General features: G+C 44.4%; 1 protein-coding gene across 1 annotated transcript in view; it reads left to right on the top strand.

Annotated features, from left to right (window-relative positions):
• LAMA5 (laminin subunit alpha 5) overlaps window positions 1–19,752 on the top strand; it is a 295,290-nt gene that overhangs the window by 227,240 nt on the left and 48,298 nt on the right. Inside the window, exons 51-58 of the mRNA XM_058176711.1 lie at window positions 292–403; window positions 3,850–4,020; window positions 7,002–7,198; window positions 8,428–8,544; window positions 9,253–9,295; window positions 10,101–10,297; window positions 11,595–11,711; window positions 15,420–15,574. Of these exons, the coding sequence (XP_058032694.1) occupies window positions 292–403; window positions 3,850–4,020; window positions 7,002–7,198; window positions 8,428–8,544; window positions 9,253–9,295; window positions 10,101–10,297; window positions 11,595–11,711; window positions 15,420–15,574 (1,109 nt within the window). The remainder of the gene's footprint in view (window positions 1–291; window positions 404–3,849; window positions 4,021–7,001; window positions 7,199–8,427; window positions 8,545–9,252; window positions 9,296–10,100; window positions 10,298–11,594; window positions 11,712–15,419; window positions 15,575–19,752) is intronic.

Genomic DNA, 19,752 nt, shown 5'->3' with positions numbered 1-19,752 from the left:
CTTATAGTCTGAAAAATATGGTATATTCCTTCGGATTCCACCAGGAATCTAAAGGCTATTATGCGGTCCATCAGCAGTGATCTAAATCCTTTCTTAAAATTTCCTTTTTATATTTTAAAATTTCTTTATTATATCTGTGTATCTGGGACAACAATGTGATCTTAAATTAACCTTTAAAATAAATTAAGCTGAATTCACAACTGTCTATAAGCAAACTTCCCGATGGTTGCAAATTGTTGGCCTGCCCTTGTAACTTTTCAATATTATCTAAACCGACAATGTTGTTTTTAGGCAACAATGACGGACAGAAAAGCCAACCGTCTGATGGATGTTACCCAGCAGACCTATCAGCAAGCAGAGAGCCTTGTTCTGAACGTCACTAAAATTCAAAATAAAATTAATGGTAAGGCAGAATTCTATCTATTTTCCTGCTTTTAAAAAGTGCTACTTGAGAAATGCCCAATTCCCGTTAAAAAAAAAATCAAGAGTGATGCTTAAATTCCAATTGTGTAGTACAGTGGTCTCCAACCTTGGCAACTTTAAGTCTGGAGGACTTCAACTCCCAGAATTCCCCAGGCAGCAAAGCTGCCTGGGGAATTCTGGGAGTTGGAGTCCTCCAAGCTTAAAGTTGCCAAGGTTAGAGACCCCTGGTTTAGTATATAAGATTCGTTTAAAATTTATGCTGATTGTATTTATGTAAGACTCGTTTTTTCATAAGCAACTGCTGTTGAAGGATTCATATCAGTGGTGAAATCCAAATTTTTTTACTACCGGTTCTGTGGGTGTGGCTTGGTGGGCGTGGCGTGGCTTGGTGGGCGTGGCAAATGAAAGATACTGCAAAATCCCCATTCCCACCCCACTCTGGGGCCAGCCAGAGGTGGTATTTGCTGGTTCTCCAAACTACTCAAAACCTGCTGGATTTCACCCCGATTCATACGTACAGATAGTCCCAGCTACACAACCACAGGGATGTTGATTGATTGATGAGGATTACCTCATCCCAACATACTAGTAGCCCTTGACTTACAACCATTCATTTAGTGACCCTTCAGAGTTACAATGGCAGTGAAAAAAGTGACTTATCTGACCATTTTTCACACCACCGTTGCAGCATCCCCAGGGTCACGTGTTCAAGTTTGGATGCTTGGCAACCGATTCATATTTATGACGATTGCGCTATCCCAGGGTGATGTGTCCACTTTTGGTGACCTTCCGACAAGCAAGGGAGAAACCAGATTCACTTAACCATCATGTTACTAATTTAACAACCACAGTGATTCACTTAACAACTGTCTTGCTTAGCAACAGAAATTTTGAGCTCAGTTGCAGTCATAAGTTGAGGACTACATGTAAATAATTGAAAAGCAGAATGCCAGTCAAGGGGTTCTTTCATACTGTATGTCAGGGTTCCAAGGAACACCCCCAACAAAATAAAGCTCTGAGGCTTGAGGTTCCTCAAAGTTCCAATTTATTAGAGATGTCATGTTGGCACAGCTGGGAAAACCCGAAACTGAAAGCTTCCAGGTTTTCCACACCCAGTTGACAGTTCACAGCCCTGCCCACACCCACAAGTTCATTTCATTGTCCAATCAACTCTTCACACTCAATTGGATACAATCTTCAGGCAGTTTACGTCAGACGCAGGCAAAAGTCCTTGAATATGGAATGTTGTTATGACTAACTTTTTACCGCTCCAACAACAACCCCCTCCCAACTTCCCCAGCTAAAATATGTGGCAGTTAAGAAGCAAGAAAGAAAATTGCCTTCCAAAACGGACACTGTAATTAATTCCTTTAGTTATATATTCGAAAGGCATTTCGGTAGCAACCGCTGAAAGATAGAAAATGTTTGCGAGCTTGAGTGTGTATTGGAAACATCGGTGTACTGAGGTACCTCTTAGCATTGTGATGTGTATACCAGAGGTGAAATCCAGCAGGTTCTGACAGTTTCTGGAGAACCGGTAGCGGAAATTTTGAGTAGTTCGGAGAACCGGCAAATACCACCTCTGGCTGGCCCCAGAGTGGGGTGGGAATGGAGATTTTGCAATATCCTTCCCCCAGGAGTGAGGAGGGAATGGGGATTTTGCAGTATCTGTCGTGTCCCACTCCTCCGCTGACGGCTGGGTCAGGGAAATCCGAATCAGGCTTGCCTCTGCAGATCTGCCCAAAGTCCTAGCAAAGTCCTCAGAGCAGGCAGGAGACCAGTAAGTGACTTCAGCAAGATAAGTTCGACTTTTGCCTGACTCAGAGACTGCCAGAAAGTAGATCCTTTATATAGGCCATGGGATGTGGCTCCATGACTCAGCACTCATTAAGGCCTGCCCCTCCCTTCCTTCTGTTGCCTCCGCCTCTCCAATCTTCTGATGCGAGGATTACTCCAATCAGCTGTTGTTGGGAGTAAACCCTCCTCAGGCTCACCTGCTGTGGAGGAGGGGGAGGGGTCTAGCTGCTCCGTTTGCCTGGGCATGGAGTCAGGGCTGGGGCAGGGAGATGCTCCTTCTTCTGCAGTTTGTGTGGGCATGGAGCCAGGACTTGGGCCGGGAGGCATACATTCCTCAGTGTTCGGGAGCAGGTAAGAAGGCCCCGGCTGCTCTGAGGGCGGGCAAGACACAACAAGTATCCTTCCCCTGGAGTGGGGTGGGAATGGAGATTTTGCAGTATCCTTCCCCTGCCATGCCCACCAAGCCACACCACGCTCACTAAGCCACGCCTACAGAACCGGTAGTAAAAAAGATTTGAATTCCACCACTGGTGTACACCTTGTGCGCAGGTACAAATGTAGGCATGGTTTCTATCATGATACTAGCATGGTTGCACATCCTGCTGAATGTAAAAAAGGGAAGAATGTAGTGGAATAATGTTTTGCAAAGAGAAATAAGATGATATCAAAAACCTCCATGGGATGAATAGTAGGTGGGATGGTAGTTTGCTAATCGGTTTGCTGGTTCTAAATGCTAAATCTGATGATGTTTTGGAATCCTGAGAGAAATGGCTTTGTTTTAAAGGGAAATCAAGTGTAGTGTGCCAGGGAAATCAGGCGATTCAGGCAGTTCAAATAAGTGTAAAGATTTATTGCAAGCTTGAGCTCTCTACAAGAATCTGGCCAACTAACAGCCAAGGGAAATGAGCGGGAGATAAGAAAGGCACTAAAAATGGGCTGGACTGAGATCTCTTGTGTGCACGCAGGGTGTTGTGTCTGCGCCCCCCCAGGCCGGGCCCCCTGCCAGAAAGTGACTTGGAAAGTGAGGCGGAAGGGCCATCAGGACTTACCTCGGGAGCACCGGCTTCCCTGGCTCAGCTCCAGGAGCCAGAGGCAGGCCAGGTGGAGGAGATAACGAGGCCTCTGTCCCCTGACTCTTTCCACCCCAGGCCACGCCTCCAGACCCAGCTGATGGCAATCAGGCCTGGCTGGACCCTAGGTTTCGTAGGCAGGAGAGGCGGGAACAACAGAAGCAGGGGCGGGGCAGGCCTAGAAAGTGCTGAGTCATGGAGCCACACCCCACAGGATATAAAGGCAGCAAGGGCTGCTATGCCTCTTCGTAGCAGGCAAATCAACTGGTTGATTAGAGCTGAAGTACTGTTTGTTGACTTATCGGCATCAAGGGAGATAACAGAGGCACTTGGCAGACGCTCGCTAGTTTGCTGCCAGAGCTGATAGTGCCGGCTAATTAAGCCATCGCTTGGACTGAGGCGAGGGGCACAGAACACAGGGACTCATGACTTATGATGCGTTTGACCCCTCCTTTGGGCTCAGCCTGGTCATCTTCCACACCAAATCGAGAGCTTCTTACACGTGCAGAGGTATGTCCTAATGTGCCATGCATCTCAATTGTTGTGGCTTTTTATACAGATCTCATACATCAGATGGACACTTTTACCACAGCCAATGCTAGCTCCACCTCTGCGGAGGAGTTTCGTCAGAAGATAGCTGAGGTTGATGCTATGCTGAGGCACATGAAAGCCATAGATTTTAGTTTCCAGACCGCCATTGCTGTTGAGGAGCGTGATGAAACACAGGATTGTGAGTATGACAGAGAAAGCAAATGGGTTGTGTGAGGGAATCATTCACAAGGATTTACCTATTGTGTCTTAAGATACTCTAGAATCCAGTTTATTGATATTTGAGCGATGAAGTTTCAGGGAAGACAGACTGGATTCTTTTTTTTTTTAATTGAAAAAGTTTTAACAAACAAAAATATTTTTCCCCCTTTTCCCCCCACCTCAAAACCCCCTTCCCCCCTCCCTTCCCCCCCCCACTGGCTTCCCGGGTCAATCACAAGGTATTGTTAAACATAAACCAAACATAGAGTAAAAATTTTCCCTTCTAATCCAATTAACCTCATCCAAGTCTTTTCATTTCCTAACCTCCCCCATTACATTCTAAAATAATACATCCTAATTATTCAAAGGCAATCTGATATCTCTTAATCTGATATCTGTTTTGTATATAATCAATCCATTTTTTCCATTCAATTAAATATCTTTCCTGTGTATTGTCTTTCAAAAAGGTTGAGATTTTAGCCATCTCAGCCAAGTTAGTAACTTTCAATATCCATTCTTCTATTGTAGGTAATTCTTTTTTCTTCCAATATTGTCCAATCAGCAGCCTTGCTGCTGTTATTAAGTTCAAAATCAATTTAATCTCAGTCACTGTACAATCCGTTATAATTCCCAAAAGGAAAAATTGCGGCAGGAACTTTATCTTCTTCTTCAAGACATTTTGAATAATCCACCAAATTCTTATCCAAAAGGCCTTAATTTTCTTGCAAGTCCACCAAATATGAAAATATGTAGCATCATCACAGTCACATCTCCAACATTTCGCTTGGATATCAGGGTACATACATGATAATTTTTTGGGATCTAAGTGCCATCTATAAAACATCTTATAAAAATTTTCCCTTAGATTCTGTGCTTGTGTAAACTTAACATTTCTAACCCAGATTTTCTCCCATGTTACCAACATTATTGGTTCCTGAATATTCTGTGCCCATTTTATCATACAATCCTTTACCAAATCCTTTTCCAAATCTATTTCAAGCAACACATTATACAATCTCTTTATATGCTCCTGGGTCTGATTTCTAATTTGCTTTATTAAATTTTCCTCCCTTTGCATTACACCAATTTTTTGATCTGGACAGACTGGATTCTTAAATTCAAGATACCTTGCAGTTTGATTTTATTTACGTTCTAAAACAAATTATATTTCCTAAAAGTTGGATGTTTTTTTTTTATTTCCTTCTGATGTTTCAGATATCAAGAGCTCATTTTTCTATTTTTATGTATACGATGTAAAATTTTATAAGCGGAGAATATTTTTCTTTTAGTTAATAGCCTCTCTGTTTTTTTACTGGAGCTGAAGGTGACACTTACAATGCTCCCTGTTCTTTGTCTTCCTCACTACAACCCTTTGAGATAAGTTATGCTGGCACAGAACACAGAATATAATAGAATAACAGAGTTAAAAGGGACCTTAGAGGTCTTCTAGTCCAACCTCCTGCTCAGGCAGGAAACCCTATCCCATTCTGGACAAATGGTTGTCCAATCTCTTCTTGAAAATCTGCAGTGTTGGAATACCCACAACTTCTGAAGGAAAATCATTCCATTGATTAATGGTTCTCACTGTCAGGTAATTTCTTCTTATTTCTAAGTCAGTTCTCTGCTTGATTAGTTTCCATCCGTTGTTCTGCCTTCAAATGCTTTGAAGAAAGGTTGAAATCACATCCCCTCCACTTCTTTCTGGCAGCCCCTTAGATATTGGAACACTGCTCTAATGTCACCCCAAGTCCTTCTTTCCATTAAACTAGATATACCCAATTCCTGAAACCCCTCTTCGTATGTTTTAGTCTCCAGTCCCCTAATTATCTTTGTTGCTTTTCCCTGCACTCTTTCTAGAGTCTCAAGATCTTTTTAAGTCTCCCATATCTTGGCTTTCTATAAATATGAATGCTGAACAATACTAATGTTCTGTTGGATTTTTTTGTTATTTCTTATGGCGGCAAGTAGAAGATGGAAGAAGAGAAACCCGGCCTTCCAGTGTGGCTGCTTTAAAAATCACATTAATTATAACATGCAGATTTCTTAATACAAGGAATTCTAAAGCATTTCTTCCAAGATATTTGTAAAACAAGTGCAGCCATAGTATCACCTTACGGTAGTGGCGAAAATTGCGGAAACCTTTTGGGAAAAGTGTATTTTTGAGGTTTGATGGCTAATAACACCACTTTTTTTTGAGTTTCAAGATAATCCTATTCCAGTGCTGGAATGGCCTGGGAATAGGCCAGACCTTAACCCAATTGAAAATCTATGGAGGCGACTAAAGAAACTTGTTAATCAGAAGCGACCCAGCAATAAAACCCAGTTAATAGAAGCAATCATTTAATCTTGGTTTCACATTATCACAGCTGCAGAACTAAAAGACTTGGTTCACTCCATGGGAAGGCATTGTAAGGCCATAATTCATGCTAAAGGTTACCCAACTAAGTATTAACTGACATGGTGATAATTTTTGTATGTCTCACTTTTTCTATGGGGATAAATTTTGTATATCTCATTTTTTTCTACGTGTTTCACTTTTCTTCTTTATACTGTAACTGCTATTCTAATGGCAAATCCTTCATAAATGTTATTGCATTATATTCTTGATTAAATTACCTTTCCATTGACATATAATTTTATGGTACTACTCCCAAAAAAGTGGTGCTATTAGCTAGTTTTAGAAAATACACTTTTCCCAAAAGGTTTCCACAATTTTGGCCTCTACTGTATATCAATGATAGAGTTGTTCGCAACATGGCTTCTTTTTCTCTCTTTTCCAAGGGTCTTCAAACTCGGCAACTTTAAGACATGTCTGGCTGAGGAATTTTGGGAATTGAAGTCCAGAAGTCTTGAAGCTGCCATTTTGGAGACACTGCTCTTTTGGAATTGAGGCAGTTTTACCTCACCGTCACGGAACTCTTGATGTTCATCACTAATCTTTTAAAGCTTTTTTCCCCTCAGTGCTGAACCGCGTGAGGAATGAGCTCTTCAACAAGTTGGAGGCCAACCAACAACTGGTCAATCAAATCAATGACCAGCTGGATCAGTACAGTTCAGATTTGATGGACCTACGAGATGCCCTGAATGAAGCAGTAAATAAAACCCGACAGACAGAAGATCTCAACAGCCTGAACCGTAATCACTTAGAGGAAACCCAGGTAAAAACTTGAGATTTTGGGTTGTAGAACGAGCTACTATGACCCAAGGGATTTTGGGAATACAGGTAGTCCTTGTCTTACAACCATTTGTTTAGTGACCGTTCAAAGTTACAACAGCACTGATTTAGGATTGTTTTTCACAATTATGACCATGGCAGCATCCCCAGAGTCACGTGATCAAAATTTGGACAGTTAAATCCCAAATTTCTATTGCTAAACAAGGCAATTGTTTCTCATCACAGTTGTTAAGTTAGTAACACGGTTGTTAAGTGAATCTAGCTTTCCCACTGATTTTGCTTGTTAGAAGGTTGCGACCCTGGGACACGGCAACCGTCATAAAGTTGCCAAGTGTCCAAAGCTTGATCACCTTGGAGATCCTGCAGTGGTCATAAGTGTGAAAAAAGGTCATAAGTCCCTTTTCTCAGCACCATTGTAATTTATAATGGTCACTAAGTGAATGATTGTAAGTTGAAGAATCAGAATAAGGGAATCCTTCTGCAGGTAAATACAGACAATTTTTCTTAAAAAAGAGGAAAAAGAACTAAAACAACAAAAACACATATTGTAACAAACAGAAACTTGGGGTGTGTGTGTGTGTGTATATATATATAGATACAGAGATAGAGATAGAGATAGATAGATAGATAGATAGATAGATAGATAGATAGATAGATAGATAGATAGATAGATAGATAGATAGATAGATAGATATGTCTTTGGTTATTCGGGTTTTCTCCAGCGTAAAATTGGAAATTTCTCCTAGAAGCACAAAGTTGTAAACACCTAGCCTGAAGATGACGAATGGGATTTCGTCGAAACGTCGCCAAGACACTTCCAATTTTACGCGGGAGAAAACCCGAATAACCAGACCTACATACAAACACCTGCGAACACCTCAGAAAACACACACACACACACACACACACACACACACACACACATATATATATATATATATATATATATATTTGTTTTCTGAGGTTGAAATTGGAAGTGTCTTGGCGACGTTTCGACGAAGTCTCATTCATCATCTTCAGGCTTCAGCTTCGTGCTTCTGGGAGAAATTTCCAATTTTACACGGGAGAAAACCCGAATAACCAAAGACCTCCATATATATGTGTGTGGGTGGGGGGGTGGGGGGGGGATGATGAGCACAGTATTTGGGGTTTTTATGATCAGATTTTGCATGTTATGTGTTAGTCTTTAATGTTCTCTCATGTCTAAAACAGCAAAAAAGCAAGGAAATGGAGAAACAGTATGACACAATCCAGAACACTTTGAGAATGGCAAAAGACTCCTTGGGGAAGATCTCCGAATTTCTGCAGACGGTTATAAATGCAAAAGAGGTAAGTGATGTAAACTGTAAGAGGTGGCGCAGTGGTTAGAATGCAGTACTGCAGGCTACTTCTGCTGACTGCCGAGTACCAACACTTTGGCAGTTCGAATCTCACCAGGCTCAAGGTTGATTCAGCCTTCCATCAAGTGGTGAAATCCGAACCGGTTTGCTGCTTGTTCGCTGGCAGCACATGCACACTGTGCACCAAAAGGAGGCTTGGGAAGTAAGAAGAAGGCGGGGGGGTTGTCAGGTATGCCTCCATTCAGAACCCAAGAAAGAAAACCCCCGACTCCATAGGTTTAGAGCAAGGTACTTTTACTGAGTAGAACCGAATGCACAAAAGAAAAGCAAGATCTGAATAGTAGGAGTGGCATACACAAGCATAACCCTCATAAATCCCTCCTCCCTCCAAAGGTCAAACAATCTAGTCCAATTCATTTCTTTTTTTTTATTTATTTACATTTGTATCCCGCCCTTCTCCGAAGTCTCAGGGCGGCTTACATTGTGTAAGGCAATAGTCTCATTCTATTTGTATATTTACAAAGTCAACTTATTGCCCCCCCAACAATCTGGGTCCTCATTTTCCCTACCTTATAAAGGATGGAAGGCTGAGTCAACCTTGGACCTGGTGGGACTAGAACCTGCAGTAATTGCAGGCAGCTGTGTTTTAATAACAGGCTTCTCAGCCTGAGCCACACCGCGGCCCCTTTCTTCTTAGGCTTCAGATGGCAGTTCTTCTTCCGGTGACCTCTGCTTGTCTGGTATGCAGAGTTCATTAGTGTCAGCCCGGGTCTTGGAGTTTGAATTCCTCCTCCCTCTCTTTGTATGGCAGCCGGAGCAATCTTAAAGGAACATTACCCCATTCCTAATACTTAACACTAAAATAGCAATAAAACATTTCACCAAGCAATAAACAGTAATAAAACAATCAAGATAGTAATTGCAGGCAGCTGTGTTTTAATAACAGGCTTCTTACAGCCTGAGCCACACCGCGGCCCCTTTCTTCTTAGGCTTCAGATGGCAGTTCTTCTTCCGGTGACCTCTGCTTGTCTGGTATGCAGAGTTCATTAGTGTCAGCCCGGGTCTTGGAGTTTGAATTCCTCCTCCCTCCAAAGGTCAAACAATCTAGTCCAATTCAATTCTTCTTCTTTATACTGTAACTGCTATTCTAATGGCAAATCCTTCATAAATGTTATTGCATTATATTCTTGATTAAATTACCTTTCCATTGACATATAATTTTATGGTACTACTCCAAAAAAAGTGGTGCTATTAGCTAGTTTTAGAAAATACACTTTTCCCAAAAGGTTTCCACAATTTTGGCCTCTACTGTATATCAATGATAGAGTTGTTCGCAACGTGGCTTCTTTTTCTCTCTTTTCCAAGGGTCTTCAAACTCGGCAACTTTAAGACATGTCTGGCTGAGGAATTTTGGGAATTGAAGTCCAGAAGTCTTGAAGCTGCCATTTTGGAGACACTGCTCTTTTGGAATTGAGGCAGTTTTACCTCACCGTCACGGAACTCTTGATGTTCATCACTAATCTTTTAAAGCTTTTTTCCCCTCAGTGCTGAACCGCGTGAGGAATGAGCTCTTCAACAAGTTGGAGGCCAACCAACAACTGGTCAATCAAATCAATGACCAGCTGGATCAGTACAGTTCAGATTTGATGGACCTACGAGATGCCCTGAATGAAGCAGTAAATAAAACCCGACAGACAGAAGATCTCAACAGCCTGAACCGTAATCACTTAGAGGAAACCCAGGTAAACACTAGAGATTTTGGGTTGCAGAACGAGCTACTATGCTGCAAGGGATTTTGGGAATACAGGTAGTCCTTGTCTTACGACTGTTTGTTTAGTGACCGTTCAAAGTTACAACAGCACTGAGAGAAGTGACTTAGGATTGTTTTTCACAATTATGACCATGGCAGCATCCCCAGAGTCACGTGATCAAAATTTGGACAGTTAAATCCCAAATTTCTATTGCTAAACAAGGCAATTGTTTCTCATCACAGTTGTTAAGTTAGTAACAGGGTTGTTAAGTGAATCTAGCTTTCCCACTGATTTTGCTTGTCAGAAGGTCGCGAAAGGGGATCACATGACCCTGGGACACGGCAACCGTCATAAAGTTGCCAAGTGTCCAAAGCTTGATCACGTGACCTTGGGGATCCTGCAGTGGTCATAAGTGTGAAAAAAGATCATAAGTCCCTTTTCTCAGCACCATTGTAATTTATAATGGTCACTAAGTGAATGATTGTAAGTTGAAGAATCAGAACAATAAGGGAATCCTTCTGCAGGTAAATACAGACAATTTTTCTTAAAAAAGAGGAAAAAGAACTAAAACAACAAAAACATATATTGCAACAAACAGAAACTTGGGATGTGTGTGTGTATGTGTGTATGTATATATATAGATACAGAGATAGAGATAGAGATAGATAGATAGATAGATAGATAGATAGATAGATAGATAGATAGATAGATAGATAGATAGATAGATAGATAGATAGATATGTCTTTGGTTATTCGGGTTTTCTCCAGCGTAAAATTGGAAATTTCTCCTAGAAGCACAAAGTTGTAAACACCTAGCCTGAAGATGACGAATGGGATTTCGTCGAAACGTCGCCAAGACACTTCCAATTTTACGCGGAGAAAACCGAATAACCAGACCTACATACAAACACCTGCGAACACCTCAGAAAACACACACACACACACACACACACACACACACACACATATATACATACATATATATTTGTTTTCTGAGGTTTTCGCGGGTGTTTGTATGTAGGTCTTTGGTTATTCAGGTTTTCTCCCAGAAATTGGAAGTGTCTTGGCGACGTTCGACGAAGTCTCATTCATCATCTTCAGGCTTCAGCTCTGGCTTCTGGGAGAATATATATATATATATATATATATATATATATATATATATATATATATATATATATATATATATATATATATATATGGATGATGAGCAGAGTATCTGGGGTTTTTATGATCAGACTTTGCATGTTATGTGTTAGTCTTTAATGTTCTCTCATGTCTAAAACAGCAAAAAAGCAAGGAAATGGAGAAACAGTATGACACAATCCAGAACACTTTGAGAATGGCTAAAGACTCCTTGGGGAAGATTTCTGAATTTCTGCAGACGGTTATAAATGCGAAAGAGGTAAGTGATGTAAACTGTAAGAGGTGGCGCAGTGGTTAGAATGCAGTACTGCAGGCTACTTCTGCTGACTGCCGAGTACCAACACTTTGGCAGTTCAAATCTCACCAGGCTCAAGGTTAATTCAGCCTTCCATCGAGTGGTGAAATCCGAACCGGTTTGCTGCCGGTTCGCCGGCAGCGCATGCACACTGTGCACCAAAAGGAGGCTTGGGAAGTAAGAAGAAGGCGGGGGGGTTGTCAGGTATGCCTCCATTCAGAACCCAAGAAAGAAAACCCCCGACTCCATAGGTTTAGAGCAAGGTACTTTTACTGAGTAGAACCGAATGCACAAAAGAAAAGCAAGATCTCAATAGTAGGAGTGGCGTAACCCTCATAAATCCCTCCTCCCTCCAAAGGTCAAACAATCTAGTCCAATTCAATTCTTCTTCTTTTTTATTTTTATTTACATTTATATCCCGCCCTTCTCCGAAGACTCAGGGCAGCTTACAGTGTGTAAGGCAATAGTCTCATTCTATTTGTATATTTACAAAGTCAACTTATTGCCCCCCCAACAATCTGGGTCCTCATTTTACCTACCTTATAAAGGATGGAAGGCTGAGTCAACCTTGGACCTGGTGGGACTAGAACCTGCAGTAATTGCAGGCAGCTGTGTTTTAATAACAGGCTTCTTACAGCCTGAGCCACACCGCGGCCCCTTTCTTCTTAGGCTTCAGATGGCAGTTCTTCTTCCGGTGACCTCTGCTTGTCTGGTATGCAGAGTTCATTAGTGTCAGCCCGGGTCTTGGAGTTTGAATTCCTCCTCCCTCTCTTTGTATGGCAGCCGGAGCAATCTTAAAGGAACATTACCCCATTCCTAATACTTAACACTAAAATAGCATTTAACCAAGCAATAAACGGTAATAAAACAATTAAAACCCTGAACTAAGGAAATAAAACAATCAAGATAGCATGCGGGAAGGCTGACATGGGGAATCAGCTGTGGTGCGCGATTTAGCTTTGCTAGAAAGTAGGATTTCCTGCTTTCTAGCAAAGCTAAATCACGCCCCACAGCTGATTTCCCCCGCCCCGCCCCCCAGCTGTTCTACTTACCTTCCCAAGCTTCCTTTTGGTACATTCTGTGCGCACATGCTTTTTTTTTTTTTTTTACTACCAATTTGACCGAACCTGACCGAACCGGTAGCATTTCACCTCTGTTTCCATCTTTCCGAGGTGGGTAAAATGAGGACCCAAATTGTTGGGTGAAATATGCTGACTCGCTAAATCGCTTAGAGAGAGGGTTGTAAAGCACTGTGAAGCAGTATATAAGTCTGAGTGCTATTGCTATTGATATTGTGCTTCTCTGGGGAGGAGAAATGTCACGGGTGGCGCTAGGAACCTAGGAGGTGGGGATGTGAGAACTAACAAAAGGATGTGATCTTCACTAACAAAAGGATGTGTCTACCTTCGTGTGGTGTCCCACTCCTCCGCTGACGGCCGGGTCAGGGAAATCCGAATCAGGCGTGCCTCTGCAGCTCTGCCAAAGTCCTAGCAAAGTCCTCAGGGCAGGCAGGAGACCAGAAAGTGACTTCAGCAAGATATGTTTAGACTTTGCCTGACTCAGAGAATGCCAGAAAGCAGATCCTTTATATAGGCCATGGGGTGTGGCTCCATGACTCAGCACTTATCCAGGCCTGCCCCTCCCTTCCTTCTGTTGCCTCCGCCTATCAAGTCTTCTGAAGCGAGGGTCACTCCAGTCTGCAGCTGTTGGTAATTGACCTTCCTCAGGCTCACATGCTGTGGGGGAGGGGGAGGGGTCTAGTTGCTCCATTTGCCTGGGCATGGAGCCAGAGCTGGGGGCTGGAGGTACTTCTTCCTCCTCAGCCTGTCTGGGCATGGAGCCAGGGCTGGGGCCGGGAGGCATACTAGGACATTCCTCAGCGTTCAGAAGCAGATAAGAAGGCCCCGGCTGCGGTGAAAGCGGGCGAGACACAACACTTCGCAGGTAGTCCTCGATTTAACAATAGTTTAAGTCAGGGGTCTCCCTTGGTCCCTTTAAGACTTGTGGACTTCAATTCCCAGAGTTCCTCAGCCAGCTTTGCTGGCTGAGGGACTCTGGGAGTTGAAGTCCACAAGTCTTAAAGGGACCAAGGGCGGAGACCCCTGGTTTAAGTTACAACAGCCCTGAAAAAAGCGACTTTTGACCATTTTTTACACAGCCGTTTCAACATCCCCGGTGGTCACGTGATCAAAATTTGGATGCTTGGCAGCTGGTTCATATTTATGACCGTTGCTGTGTCCTAAGGTCATGTGAACCCCTTTTGCGACCTTCTGACATGCAAAATCAATGGGGAAGCCAGTTTCACTTAACAACCCTGTTACTGACTTAACAACTACAGTGATTCACTTAATAATTGTGGCTAGAAAAGCCGTAAAATGAGGCAAAATGTCCCTTAACACGCGTCTAAATTTTAAGCTCAATTGTGGTCGTAAGTTGAGGACTATCTATAACTTTCTTTAATACTACACCTAGTCCTCAACCTATGATCACAATTGAGCCCAACATTTATGTTGTTGAGCGAGAAATTTGTTAAGTGAGTTTTGTCCCATTTTATGACCTTTCTTGCCACAGTTGCTAAGTGAATTATTGCATTTGTTAAGTTAATAACAACCTTGTTAAGTAAATCTTGCTTCCCCATTGACTTTGCTTATCAGTAAATTGCAAAACATGATCACATGACCCTGGGACACTGCAGCCATCATAGTCAGTTGCCAAGCATCTGAATTTTGATCACATGACCCCCGGGGATGCTGCAACGGTCGTAAGTGTGAAAAATGGTCATAAGTGACTATTTTCAGTGCCGTTGTAACTTCGAACAGTCACTAAATGAACTGCTGTAAGTCAAGGACTCCCTGTACACAGGAAAGCACTTGTACTGTTAAGGAGGAAGAGGAACTGTGTTGACTTTTTTGATCCTGAGGTAGTGTTTCAGAATATTGCTTGGGACAGACAAGTGTTTCTCAGCCTTGATAACTTTAAGATGTATGGACTTCAGCTCCCAGAATCCCTCAGGCAGCATGGCTGGCTGGGGAATTCTGGGAGCTGAAGTCCACAAGCATGGCTGGCTGGGGAATTCTGGGAGCTGAAGTCCACAAGCTTGGGTGGGCTGGGGAATTCTGGGAGCTGAAGTCCATAAGTATGGCTGGCTGGGGAATTCTGGGAGCTGAAGTCCACAAGCATGGGTGCCTAGGGAATTCTGGGAGCTGAAGTCCACAAGCATGGCTGGCTGGGGAATTCTGGGAGCTGAAGTCCACAAGCATTGGTGGGCTGGGGAATTCTGGGAGCTGAAGTCCACAAGCATGGCTGGCTGGGGAATTCTGGGAGCTGAAGTCCACAAGCATGGGTGCCTGGGGAATTCTGGGAGCTGAAGTCCACAAGCATGGCTGGCTGGGGAATTCTGGGAGCTGAAGTCCACCCGCATGGTTGGCTGGGGAATTCTGGGAGCTGAAGTCCACAAGCATGGCTGGCTGGGGAATTTTGGGAGTTGAAATCCATATATCTTACAGTTGTTAAGATTGGGAAACACTGGCTCAGATTGTTATTGTAGCAGGCCTCTGGTGTTTGGATATTCTTCATAGCGCCAATTCTTCAGAGAGGATCCTTCAGCCAGAAAGAGAAGGAACGGTAATGCAGATCTTCTGAACGGTGGCCGATGCTTCTGTTGTGTTTCAGGAATCCGAGAAGTTACTAGCTCAGCTAGATGGAGCCAGATACCCTCTGTCCGAGAAGGCGAAGGAGTACACGTTGGCGAGCAACAAGATCCAGAAGGTGGAGTTGGCAGAAGAACATGCAAAGCTTCTAGATGAACTGGCACGAAATCTCTCCAGGTAACAGTTGCTTGAAATTTGCTTTGTTTCTTCTCATTTCCTAACCAGCTGTTGAAAATGCAACTTCTACCCTGAGTCATAAAAATGACTTCCTTCTAGATCAGGGGTCTCCAACCCTGGCTACTTTAAGACTTGTGGACTTCAGCTCCCAGAATCCCTCAGCCAGCAAAGCTGGCTGAGGAATTCTGGGAGTTGAAGTCCACAAGTCTTAAAGTGGCCAAGGTTGGAGACCCCTGTTCTAGATTACAAGTAGTCCCTCGACTTGCAACAGTTCATTTAGTGACCATTTAAAGTTACTACGCCACTGAAAAAGGAGACTTTTTATTATTTATTTTCTTATTTTAATTTATTTATTAAATTTAAATTCAGGCCATCTCACTATCAAGCGACTCTGGGTGGCTTACAGTACCATAAACAACAAGATAGACAATGAGCAAATTAATAATAATATTGCAGGTAGTCCTTGATGTACAACCTTTCATTTAGTGACTGCTCTCTCCCTCGTGGAAATCCAGACTACTGTTGTGCCTCGCCGGCCCCCCTCTCATCTCCTGCTATCTCAGCCAGAGACTGATAGTGCAGACGAATGGCCTGGCATGCCTCCAGCCCCCAGTCCTGGCACCATGCCCGGACAGACTGAGCAAATAAACCTCCCCCCCACAGCGTGTGAGCATGAAGCCAGTCACGAGCTAGAATTGCCGGCAGCTGGAGGGTGGATAGATCCCCGCTTCCGGAGAATGGAGAGGTGACGTCAGCAAAAGGAAAGGAGGGGCAGGCCTGGATAAGTGCTGAGTCATGGAGCCACACCCCATGGCCTATATAAAGGATCTGCTTTCTGGCATTCCTTGAGTCAGGCAAAGTCTCATCTGGTTGCTGAAGTCACAGCTTGGATTCCTGCCTGCCCTGAGAACTCTGACAGGACTTTGGCAAAGCTGCAGAGGCTTCGTGGCCACGCTTGAGACAAACTTTCCAGACCCGGCCGTCAGAGAAGGAGTGGGACACGACAACTACATTCCATCAAGCACGAACACAAATCATCACCACCAAAGAATTCAATATTTTTAATACATCATCCATTACTAGGTTTTATTTTTGAAACTCCAGTATTTTCGGCAGAGGAACTAGCTGCAGCCTGGGAACGGGCTGCGGCTGGGGCCTTAGACCGTGTCGTGCCTTTGCGGCCTCTGACCCGGCGCAGATCCCAACCGGCTCCTTGGTTCTCCGAGGAGCTGAGGGGGATGAAACGCCGGAGAAGACGCCTAGAGAGTTCCTGGAGGTCCAGCCGTTCAGAGGCTGATCGGACACTAGTTAGATCCTATACTAGACCTACCTAGTGGCACTGAGGGAAGCGAGGCGCTACGCCTCCCTCATTGCGCCGGCAGATAACCGCCCAGCTGCCCAGCCAGGTGACCCGCCTCCTTCACCAGGGGGAGCGGGATGACCCGTTGCAGGGACGTGCTGAGGAGTTTAACGGTTATCTATACGATAAAATCGTTCAGCTTAAGGACGGCCTGGACCAAAATTGTGGCGATTGGGATGGGGCGCCCGAGGGCGGTCTTGGTGATGTTGTCTGGGATGAGTTTGACCCTGTGACTCCCGAGGACATGGACAGGTTGCTGGGTAGACTGAATGCCACCACGTGTTTACTGGACCTGCCCTCCTGGCTGGTGCTGGCCACCGGGAGGTGACACGAGGCTGGCTCCAGGGATTACGAGTGCTTCCTTGTTGAGGGAGTCTTCCGCCGCCTTGAAAGAGGCGGTGGTGAGGCCCTCCTCAAGAAGCCTTCCTGACCCGCTGTTTTAGGTAATTATCGCCCGTCTCCAACCCGCCCGGCGAAGGTTGTAGAGAGTATGAGGCATATCAGTTTCCTGCACCTGGAGGAAACTGTCTATCTAGACCTGCTCCAGTCCGCCCGCCCGTTACAGCACTGAGACGGCTTTGGTCGCTGGTGGATGATCTCTGAGGGCCAGGGATAGGGGTTGTTCCTCTGCCCTGGTCCTATTAGACCTCTCAGCGGCTTTTGATACCATCGACTATGGTATCCTGCTGCGCCGGTTGGGGATTGGGAGTGGAGGCACCGCTTATCGGTGGTTCTCCTCCCATCTCTCCGACCGTCGCAGACGGTGTTGACGGGGCAGAGGTCACCGCGCGCCTCACTTGTGGGTGCCGCGGGGTCGATCCTCTCGCCTTCTGTTCAACATCTATAGGAAGCCGCTGGGTGAGATCATCAGTGGTTTCGTGTGAGGTACCAGCTGTACGCTGATGACAGTTGTATTTTTCCACACCGGCCACCCCAATGAAGCTATCAAGTGCTGTCCCGTGTTTGGAAGCCGACGGGTCTGGATGGGGAGAAACAGGCTCAAGCTCAATCCTCCAAGACGGAGTGGTTGTGGATGCCGCATCCCGCACAGTCAGCTGAGTCCACGGCTGACTGTCGGGAGCGAGTCATTGGCCCGATGGAGAGGGTGCGCAACTTGGGCGTTCTCCTGATGAACGGCTGTCTTTGAAGAACACCTGACGCCGCTCCAGGAGAGCTTTCCACGCCTGCGCCAGTGCGCCTTTCTAGACCGGGATGCCTTATGCACAGTCACTCACGCCTTGTGATCTCGCCTGGATTACTGCAATGCTCTCACATGGGGCTCCCTTGAGGGGCATCCGAGGCTACAGTTAGTCCAGAATGCAGCTGCGCTGGGTGATAGAGGGAGCCTCGTGGCTCCCGAATGACACCTATCCGCGAGGCTGCACTGGCTACCTGTGGCTTCCGGTGCGCTTCAAGGTTTTGGTGAACGCCTTTAAAGCGCCCATGGCATAGGGCCGGGCTATTTACGGGACCGCCTGCTGCTACCGAATACCTCTCACCGACCCGCGCCTCACAGAGAGGGACTCTCAGGTGCCGCCGGCGCGACAGTGTCGCCTGGCGACGCCCAGGGAAGGGCCTTCTGTGGGGGCTCCCGCCTCTGGAACGACTCCCCCAGGACTTCGTTAACTTCCGGACCTCCAACCTTTCGCCATGAGCTTAAAACTTACCTATTTATTTGCGCTGGACTAAGTTAGTTTTAAATTTATGGGTTTTTAAATGGGTTTTAGTTTTAAATTTTAATTATGGCCAATTTTAATAAGTTTTTTAAGTGTATTTTAAATTGTATTTATATATTGTCTATTTTACTTGGCTGTGAACCGCCCTGAGTCCTTCGGGAGAAGGGCGGTATACAAATTTAATAAATAAATAAAATAAAATAAATAAATTTTGTCATCCTTGATAAAGTCATAATCTAACCTATTTCAAAACCGGTAGATTCCTGTATTTTTATAGATCGGGTTTCTTCTTTCTGATGGTATTATTGCAGATGCAAGGAAGAGAAATTTCAGGTCTTTCTGTTAGGCTTCCTGAGACATTAAAACACACGAGTAGTCCCAAAAACCTCTTTTATTGCACAGATGAGTCCCAATTAGTTATAAAGAGTCCTTCGGGACTAGGGGAGACATAATAGCAGTGTTCCAATATCTCGGGGGTTGCCACAAAGAAGAGGGAGTCGGGCTGTTCTCCAAAGCACCTGAGGGCAGAACAAGAAGCAATGGGTGGAAACTGATCAAGGAAAGAAGCAACTTAGAACTAAGGAGAAATTTCTTGACAGTTAGAACAATTAATCAGTGGAACGACTTGCCTCCAGAAGTTGTGAATGCTCCAACACTGGAAATTTTTAAGAAAATGTTGGATAGCCATTTGTCTGAAATGGTGTAGGGTTTCCTGCCTGGGCAGGGGATTGGATTAGAAGACCTCCAAGGTCCCTTCCAACTCTGATATTATTATTATTATTATTATTATTATTATTATTATTATTATTATTATTATTATTATTATTATTATCATCATCATCATCATCATCATCATCATCATCATCATCACCCACCTTTATCTCCCTTGACACGCTGCCAAAGACATAATTGGCAAAGCCACACAGAGTCCAGAATCAAACAGAGTTTCAGGCTTTAAGATGAACCGAATGAACAAACGTTGCTTCCTGCAAAGATCCACGTGCCTTTGCTTCTCTTTTAAGTCTTATGGGAGGGGCCAATCATCTCCAAGCCCTACTCCTGAGTCGTCCCTTTTGTTTGAACTGTTCTTGCCTTCTGGCAGTTCTGCGCATGCACGCACTGGGAACAGGCTCCCTCTGTTC

The sequence above is a fragment of the Ahaetulla prasina genome, chromosome 3 (assembly GCF_028640845.1).
Source record: "Ahaetulla prasina isolate Xishuangbanna chromosome 3, ASM2864084v1, whole genome shotgun sequence".
Taxonomy (NCBI): domain Eukaryota; kingdom Metazoa; phylum Chordata; class Lepidosauria; order Squamata; family Colubridae; genus Ahaetulla; species Ahaetulla prasina.
Note: the sequence above shows the minus strand (reverse complement) of the source record. Positions and strands in the feature narration are given on the sequence as shown.